General features: G+C 41.9%; 1 protein-coding gene across 3 annotated transcripts; it reads left to right on the top strand.

The window, feature by feature from the left end:
* Positions 1 to 1,316: 1,316 nt before the first annotated feature.
* LOC113090610 (bifunctional apoptosis regulator-like) lies at positions 1,317 to 6,532 on the top strand. 3 transcript variants are annotated; one of them, XM_026256310.1, is made up of 8 exons: positions 1,317 to 1,397; positions 1,499 to 1,761; positions 3,771 to 3,975; positions 4,052 to 4,221; positions 4,338 to 4,476; positions 4,615 to 4,776; positions 5,708 to 5,958; positions 6,044 to 6,532. In XM_026256310.1, the coding sequence occupies exons 2-8, from the start codon at positions 1,505 to 1,507 to the stop codon at positions 6,237 to 6,239; spliced, it is 1,380 nt and encodes a 459-aa protein (XP_026112095.1). In that variant the 5' UTR covers positions 1,317 to 1,397; positions 1,499 to 1,504; the 3' UTR covers positions 6,240 to 6,532. The 3 variants fall into 3 exon arrangements, with proteins under 3 accessions (XP_026112095.1, XP_026112097.1, XP_026112096.1); XM_026256312.1 differs by having other exon boundaries at positions 5,825 to 5,958; positions 6,044 to 6,531; XM_026256311.1 differs by having other exon boundaries at positions 5,762 to 5,958; positions 6,044 to 6,531.
* The last annotated feature ends 2,856 nt before the right edge of the window (positions 6,533 to 9,388 follow it).

Below are 9,388 nucleotides of genomic sequence, written 5' to 3'. Positions count from 1 at the left end.
AAGACCTCTAACACTAGCTTGCTCTATTCTTTTTTATCAATCTGTTTTCTTTATATTATATTAGTTAAAATCCCATGCTATGTGTACTGTGTTAACCTAACTGAGACTTGTTATAGCACTTATATATCATTGCTCTTTTGTTGTTTTTGATTGCTTCCACTGTCCTCATCTGTAAGTCACTTTGGATAAAAGCGTCTGCTAAATGAATAAATGTAAATGTAACTGTAATTCATCAGCTGGCCGCTTGAATCTAGGTTACAGAAGATAGTCTCATAGGCTAACAATGTTTAAATGCCCAGCAGAAAAAATTATTTGACAACTGTGAGTGGGGTGAATTTTTTGATAACTCATCCATTTAAATTATATTAAGCCTTTAAGTTCTGCATAATTAAGGGCGTGGCCACTTGAGTGACAGGTGGATTGCTGCTGCTGACACTGCTGTCGAGGTAGGTGGGCGTGGCTTCAGCAACCAGCTCCCGCTTTTTGCCCATTTCCAATTACCCAGAGTGACGTGTGGTGACGTGCTGCCAAGATGGCGACGGCCGGCTCCGCCCACTTTTGGCTTCAAAAACGCTCTTCGGAAACCTACGGTTGACGTCACGGACACTACATCCATGTTTTTATACAGTCTATGGTTTGGACCCAATGACAGTAAGGTCATTCTTCAGCTGCGCTGCGGTTATGCATCGAAGGTGCTCTCAACTCCATTTAGAGCCCAGGTCATTTCCCAAGGTCCCATCTTGTGCCCTGTCTGGGCACTACAAGTTTACATTAGGCACTCTAAATCTTTCTGTGCGCTTTGGAGGCTGTAATTAAATGGAAGAGCTTGAAAGTGCAGTGTGAAAATAACAGAGGCAGTAATACAGACTGTATTATCATCAGACTGACTTTCAGAGACGGCGACAACCAGAACCACGTTTTCTCTGTGAGGAACTTTATATACAGTGTTCATAAAGAATTATTATTGTACTTCGATGAGATATAAAAAAAATGGTAATAAAGCCTATCAAAGTGAAACTGAAAGTGTGTGTGTGTTTGTGTGTGCAGTTTTAGCTAAATTGACAATTTAATGTAGGAAACCAGAAAAATCCTGTCCTTATAACTCAAATGACAGATGATTGAGAAAAAATGTCCCATTTAACCTTGAATTAAGCATAATTAATAATTTTTGTTTTTAATATGTAGTGTTTTGGTAGATAACAATAGAAATCAGTGGAAATTCCCATTGAAATTGTATATCACGTGTGTTTTTGTTTGAGTTGGTAGGTGCTTCGCTGAAGTGAGGCAGTTTCTCTTTCTCTTCTTTTGTGATCAGAGAGATATGAGCCTTTAAAATGAATAAACCGAAAGAGCCGATGTGAGGAGACGAGGAGCTGACAGCCAGCGCTGAGACTGAAGTAAGACATGAACCTGACTGAAGACACTCACAGAAGACACTCCGTCCTGTGCTGTTATATGATCTGTGTGTGTGTGTGTGTGTGTGTGTGTGTGTTGGCAGAGCGTGATGGACGTGCAGATCCCAGTGGAGCCGGAGCTCAGTGAGTCTGAGTCTGAGGAAGGGACGGCTCTGTCTGAGTCTGAGTTCACCTGTCACTGCTGCTACCAGGTTCTGGTGGACCCCACCACACTCACCTGTGGACACAGCTTCTGCAGACACTGTCTGGCCAACTGGTGGGCCTCCGCTCTGCCCAGGGTCCGGAGAGACTGCCCAGAATGCCGAGCGGTGTGGACCGGCTTTCCCAGAGTCAACATCCTGCTCCGGTGAGAGACGAGACATGTAGACATCATTACAGTCACTTATTTATATCTGGTTCTCGAACGAATCGTTTGATTCAATCAGTTGTCCTTAGTGAACCAGTCAGACCAGTTCACCAAATCGAACTGAATCGTTTGAACTGGTTTGTGTCTCCAGTGAGCATTAATTCACAAGTTACTTAAGTTATTCACTTTTGAACATGCCTGCCACAAACCAATATCCCGGAGTGATTCAGTTAATCCCACAGCAGACTGACTGAACAGCAGTGAAGAGAGAGCTGAAGATGAACTCGATCACAGCAGCTGATACACTGAACGTGTGCAGGTTAGAGCAGGTCTCGTTCTCGAGTCAAGAACTGTTTGCATGGGTTTTTGGATCAAGGTACACTGAACCGAGAACGGTTTCTTTAAGACACGTCTGATTTGAGAACCGATGAGCTGATGATACTGCACATGTGTGATTCGGTGTGAAGCTGCTGAACAGTGCATGATTGTATGATTGACACAGCACGTCTGAACCTAACTAGCTCTTCTGGACAACTGATTCTGTGCTAATGCTATGGGCACGGGTCACCCAAAGACTTGAAGGAGGTCATTATTTTAATTCACTTTATATCTTCAATCCGTGTTTGCACATCTGCCTGTACCTGTATTTGGGTGCTTTATTTGCAAGTCTCAAATGTAAGAAACTTATCAGAGCTTGACTGAAGTTATGATTACTAACTTTATATGTCTGAATGTGTATTTTCATTCCGGCCAGAGAGGATAGACTTGACATTACGTCAATGTGAATAACGTCATTACGTTAGGGTGTAAAGAAGCGGACATCCCAACACAACAGTTACTGTTACAGTTGTTATAGTTTAGTTGGTGGTGTGAAAGGGCCTTAAAGAAGTCATGAACTGAGAAACTAAAATTCCCTTGATCTTTTGACATATAAGAGATCGTTGTACTATTAAACACATCAGATCACATTTCAGAAGTCAAAACTTTGTAGTTAATCTTTAAAACAGCTTATACTGAAGTCAGTCTGCTTGTGGAATGTTCTACTCTATGATGTAATAGTGTGGATAAGCACCGCCTCTGCAGAAGATCATCAACGTCTGCTTCTACAGCGCTGCCTGTTTAGCCCCGCCCACTGATTCTACATCCCTCTCTGTTTAGCCCGCCCGCTGATTCTACATCCCTCTCTGTTTAGCCCCGCCCACTGATTCTACATCCCTCTCTGTTTAGCCCCGCCCGCTGATTCTACATCCCTTTCTGTTTAGCCCCGCCCACTGATTCTACATCCCTCTGTGTTTAGCCCCGCCTACTGCTGTTTAGCTCTGCAAACTAACTCACACATAATGTTTACAACAGAGGTGAACACGTCTACACAGAAACCAAACTATAAAGATGCTCTGAGAACAGCAAGACGCTTTTCAGTGCCGAGCTGTGGAAAAGTGTTTGCACCGCCATCCTTCTGAGCCCAGCGTTAGGAAAGAAAAGATGAATTCTATTTTTAATGAAGATCCAGGCCACGTCAATAAGAACTCAGTCCTTCATTTTACTGCAGACTGCTTTACAAACAAGACACAATTTCTCAGGATTCTCAGAAAGTTTTAGAAAACTAAAAGGCGATGCTGTGCGACAGTATAGGATCTGACAGTCATGTCTCAACACACAAGTGAGAGTAACTGTTTATTACGGGATCACTATTGCTTTGTCTGTTAAACAGATTGTTTGATATAAATTTAATATTTATGTGTTTTTGACCTAAATCACAGCAGCGTCCATCAGTGAGGAACGTACTCTGTCAATCATACACAACTGTTAGCCAATCACAGCAGTGTGTTTACTTCTGAGTCTACAGTCCTCCACATCTGTTCAAACAGAGCCTTCTGATGAGGGGGTTAAAAACAGGACAGAAAATACTATTACTAGGACTATTACTTCTAAATTATGATGATATAAAAAATAAAAACACGTGTGTGTGTGTGTGTGTGTGTGTGTGTGTGTGTGTGTGTGTGTGTCAGGGATGCGGTGGAAAAGCTGTTTCCCGCTGAAGTGAGACGACGGAAGCAGGCCATCCTGAGTGATCCAGGGTTCTGTCGTGTTCTCCAGATGTTCCAGCAGCATGGGAACACACAGGCCCCTCACGCAGCTCCGCCACAGAACCCACCACCGATCAACATCAGAGAGTTTTACTCTGGAGTCGTGACGGCTCTGACCTTCATGACTGTGAGTGACACACACACACACACACACACTGAGGATGAGTTGTCGCACTGCATCATCACCCTGTGTGTGTGTGCAGGTGGTGGTGTTATTGTACCGTGCGTTCAGTACTGATTCCAGTCATGAGGTACTGCTCAGTAAACCACTCAGCAGGTGGAGTGCTGATGATGTCACTCTGTGGGTGGAGCATCTGGGCATCTGGACCAATCAGTATAAAGAGACCTTCCGCAGGGAACAGATCAACGGCAGGTAACACACACACACACACACACACAGAACATATCTGAGTCCTGGAGGCCCACAGCACTGCACATTCCTCAGAGATCATCAGTGACCTGTGACGTGTGTGTGTGTGTGTGTGTCAGGTTACTGTCTTCTCTCAGTGATGAGGATCTGTCTGCGGCTCCGTTCAAAATCAAGAATCCGTCTCACAGACAGATCATCCTGGAGGAGCTGCACAGACTCAGACAGCGCCGGGTCTCACTGAACCTCTGGCAGTACAAGGTGTGTGTGTGTGTGTGTGTGAGAGAGAGAGAGAGAGAGAGAGAGAGTGTGTGTGTGTGTGTGTGTGTGTGTGTGTGTGAGTGTGTTTCAGCTCTATTGAATGATGCTGTAAATCATCACGTGTGTGTGTGTCTGCAGGATCTGTATTTAGGGAAGTCTCTGTTCCTGTTGATCAGTCTGAGGAACTTCCCTCGTCTGACGCTGCTCTACCTGTTCCTGTTTGATTATGACGACACGTTCCTGCCCTTCATTCACACCAGCTGCCCGGCGACACCAGACGCTCCCACGGACACACCGCTGGTAAAACTGGAAAGACAACATATTTGCTTACATTTATATATATATATACAAACCCGATTTCAAAAATGTTATTGACACTGTACAAATTGTGAGCAAAAAAGGAATGGAATCATTTATAAATCTCATAAACTTATATTTTATTCACAATAGAATATAGATAACATATCAAATGTTGAAAGTAAGACATTTTGAAATGTCAAGCCAAATATTGACTCATTGTGGATTTCATGAGAGCTACACATTCCAAAAAAGTTGGGACAGGAAGCAATAAGAGGCTGGAAAAGATAAATGTACGTATAAGGAACAGCTGGAGGACCAATTTACAACTTATTAGGTCAAGTGGGAACATGATTGGGTATAAAAGAGCCTCTCAGAGTGACAGTGTCTATCAGAAGTTAAGATGGGCAGAGGATCACCAAGTCCCCCAATGCTGCGGCGAAAATAGTGGTGCAATATCAGAAAGGAGTTTTTTTTACTTAAAATGATACATTATCTGAGTTTAAACATTTGATATGTCATCTATGTTGTATTCGGAATAAAATATTTACATTTGAAACTTCATTCAAACTTCATTTCCACATCATTGCACTGTTTTTATTCACAATTTGTAAAGTGTCCCAACTTTTTTGGATCAGGTTTGTATATATATATGCATGTTTAGCAGCAAACAAAAATACATTGTTTCTATAAATATAATCAATCACATTAAAGGAATGTGGTTTCAAATTTCCACATCATTTTAAATGTGCTAATCATTCACAGAGCTGCGTGGGATTGTAGTTCTTCCCTTATTAAAGCATCTTTGTCTTTTCACCTGATTTTCACACATTTTTTTTCTTCCAATCAGAGTTTGTGATGTTTTGAGTCTCCTCGAATTTGGTTGGTTCGGTTCATGGCTTATAACACTATAACAGGGTTTTTAATAAAACAGAATCAACTCTGCTGTAAATGTGGGCGGGCACTAATGCACCCTGTGCTGCATCAGGATTGGCCGGGCTGGCGTCAGTGGGCGGAGTTTCTGCTGATGTACTTCCTGTTGCCCTATCAGCTGCTGTCTGCGGTGGCCTGGCACTGGATGAGTGTTCATTACTGGACGGCAGGTTTCATCATCGCTCACGCTGCACTACTGACGGTGCTGGACGTGTGTTTCTACTGGACGCTGTGGAAGAGAGGACAGATGCGGTACACACACACACACTCTTCATGTGTGGTTTTAACACATACACTGAGTCTGAACCCGTGTGATTTCTGTGTGTTGTGATCGCAGGACTCTGCCTAAGTTAGTCTGGCTTCAGATGTTCGCAGTGCTGTTCAACACGTCTCTGTTTGTGCTGCCGTGGCCCATGATGCCTCTCTTCATCATTAACACTGAGATCTACATCCAGCTGTACTTTAACCCCTTCCTCACTGCAGTGCTGGTGAAACGAACACTCCTGCCCACAAACACACAGCACAGGCCCTGACACACACACTTTAATCATGTTTGCTGGGTGACTCACACTGCGTTTAATGATGTATCCTCTGGGAATCAAACCCATGACCTTGGCGTTGCGAGCGCTGTGATCCACTGTGAGCCGCAGGGACGTCACACACACACACACACACACACACACACACACACACGTGTGTCTGGGTCATGCTGGGACTTCACACTCATAATCATCTCTCTGCTCTTATGTTATGATCAGTTTCATAGGATCCTCAGATTCTGATTCAGTTTCATGCTTCTAACTGTGACAATATGTATTTTTATAAATGATTTCATGACTGTAATAAACAGAGAATGATTATTTTAAAGTATATATTTAATAAAAACAAAACAGTGGTTGTGTGACTCATTTTCATATTAGATAAACTTGATTTAGAATAGAAATATCATGTACATGAAAACAAATGTGCACTGCAGTAAGAAACACCACACCTACAGCTATTACAACATTATTCATATGTCTAAGATTATTATATTTACTTAGATTGAAAGCTTAATGGGAAATCTCAAAATATCATTGTTTCTATATAATGCAGTACATTTTGTTTTGGAATTTGTTATTACTTTTTTAGAAGTAATTTAAACTCCCTGAACGGCAGCAGGTAAATGTAAAACATTAAAATAAAGTGATGTAAGTGATGTAATGGACAAAAGTGATGTAAGCCTGAAGTGGCCCACATGTATTAAATCACATGTGTGTCTCTGTAGGTAAAGATGTGGTGTTCACAGCAATGTGTAGTCTGAGCAGGACCCTAACGTGGCCTGTGCGGTAAAATAGTGGCAACCAAATGTGGGGCACCTTTGGCAAAAATATGGCACGATGGCCAAAGACTAGTCAGGGTGTAAACCAAATGTGGCCTAGGTTTATTAAACTATATCTGGGCCAGCTCTGAGAAAGATGTGGCACAGGAAGCACTGTCCAATGTGTCTGTGAACCTAAAGTGGATCATATATAACATGACAAATATTGGCCAAATAATTAATATCATTTTGGGCTGCTCAGTGTGTGTACTGTGCAGCATAAAAACAGAAGCACACTATGATGATATCTCTTTACTGTCACGGTTTCTGTTAATTTGGAGTCCGTTTTCCTTTTGCACCATTCCCTTGTTGTGTTGATTGTATTATTGTGTTCAGGTGTGCCTGGTTAAGTGATGAAGTTCCTGTATGGTCACTCAGTGCAGTCTCAGATCCTAAATGTTGCTGTGCTACATTGAGTTTGGATTTACCCTTGTTGGATTAAACTTTACTTCTACTCGTTAGAGGATTAGTAGACTTAGTCAAAGTTAAGGTTGGTAGAATAAGATGATGTACTTGTGAAACTGCTATATGTTGGTGATCCATCAAAATAAAGAGTTAGCAGATGTTAAGCAGACAGTCTACTAATACTATAATGGCCGCTAGTTGACGTAGTCACAGAGTTCATCTAAATAAAACTGATGTTACAGTAAAGATGATGTGATGAAATGTGAATGTGCAGTCTCTTTACTTCTGTGCTGTGAAACCTTGCTGTGTGTACTGTGTTAATCTAACTGAGACTTGTTATAGCACTTATATATCATTGCTCTTTGTTGTTTTGATTGCTTCCACTGTCTTTATTGTAAGTCACTTTGGACAAAAACGTGCTAAATGATTAAATGTGAATGTCTGAAGAGTTCTGGAGCAGGTTTCTGCCTTATAACCACTGACCATTTCACGAGTTCACCCTTACATCTAATCTGAAGGCAAATAGTAGGCATATTTGGCGTGCTGTCCTGGGGGAGGGGTCTGGGCCCGGAGCATAGCCCGAACCCAAATAACTCCCCCTATCCCTAATTTGGGATAAATAGATTAGAAGTGAGGAGTTGGGGTGGAGGAGGGTTGCCGAAAAACTGTCGTGGGACAGGAGGTAGGAAGACTGGATATATATACGCTTGCGTGCTATTTAAGATTATTAGCTAAACGAGATGCACCTGTGCCAAATTGGATGATTATCTGATCGTGCTTCTCCCGAACTTTGTTAATAAAACCACATGCCTTTTCAACATCAGCCAGATTGATCTGAAGTACTGTCTAAACGACAGGCTGATAACATACTGTGGTACAACCAAGCAGGGGTTTACACTTAATACGCTAAAACAATGGTAGCAAACAAGTTTTGACACCTAGCTACAGGTAAATCAGACACATCTCACATCAACATGCTTTTATTATCTTTAGTTTAATTAATGTTCTGGCTAGATTTACTTACAGTCGTTAAGTCAACAAGTTTAATTAAATCATGGCCACGAACGCGTAATAATAATAATTAAACAATCCTCTGTATTGTGGGGAAATTAATTATTAATTCATAGTTAGTCAGCTCTCACTTAGGCTACTTATTTGCATAGTTTTAACGTTAATAGAAATTAAGACTGATTGCTGTCAACGTCGTCACCTTATTTTAGTGTTTATTGCTGATCCATTCGGTAAGGTGCGCTGTTATAAACACTGCAGACCCCGGGTGAGCAGAAACACTCCGCTTTCTCAAAATGAGATCATTTCAATTAAAACCCGCTACAAACATCCAGTAATCACTGTGATTGGCTCATCCTGCTTATAATAATGGTTTTAGGATTTGAGCCTGCCGGTCGAATTCCTGAAACCTGAAAGTGTGTGGTGTGTTGTGTGTGGTGTGTGTGTGTGTGTGTGTGTGTGTGTGTGTGTGGTGTGCGTGCGTGCGTGCGTGCGTGCGTGCGTGCGTGCGTGCGTGTGTGTGTGTGTATACAGTTTCAGCTAAATTGACAATATATTGTAGGAAACCAGAAAAATCCTGTCCTTTTGACTCAAATGACAGATGATTGAGAAAATTTCCCATTTAACCTTGAATTAAGCATATTTAATATTTTTTGTATTTTAATGTTGTAGTGTTTTTGAAGAAAAACACAACAGAACTTTCAATGGAAAGTCCCCATGAATATCTTATATCACGTGTGTGTGTGTGTTTGAGCAGGAAGCTGCTGTGCAGAAGTCAGTTTCTCTTTCTCTCTGTTGTGATCAGAGAGTCTTTACGTGAATAACCGAAAGAGCCAATATGAGAAGAGAGACGACGGAGCTGACAGCCTGAGACTGAAAGTAAGACATGAACCTGTGTGTGTGTGTGTG

This window comes from Carassius auratus, unplaced genomic scaffold, assembly GCF_003368295.1.
Source record: "Carassius auratus strain Wakin unplaced genomic scaffold, ASM336829v1 scaf_tig00057437, whole genome shotgun sequence".
Lineage (NCBI taxonomy): Eukaryota > Metazoa > Chordata > Actinopteri > Cypriniformes > Cyprinidae > Carassius > Carassius auratus.
Note: the sequence above shows the minus strand (reverse complement) of the source record. Positions and strands in the feature narration are given on the sequence as shown.

Bases quoted from the DNA above. Each gene is read 5' to 3' on its own strand.
- LOC113090610 (XM_026256310.1), top strand. From the start codon at position 1,505: ATGGACGTGCAGATCCCAGTGGAGCCGGAGCTCAGTGAGTCTGAGTCT. The intron at 4,222-4,337 runs GTAACACACACA...TGTGTGTGTCAG, and splicing joins AGGGAACAGATCAACGGCAG to GTTACTGTCTTCTCTCAGTG. The intron at 4,477-4,614 runs GTGTGTGTGTGT...GTGTGTCTGCAG, and splicing joins TGAACCTCTGGCAGTACAAG to GATCTGTATTTAGGGAAGTC.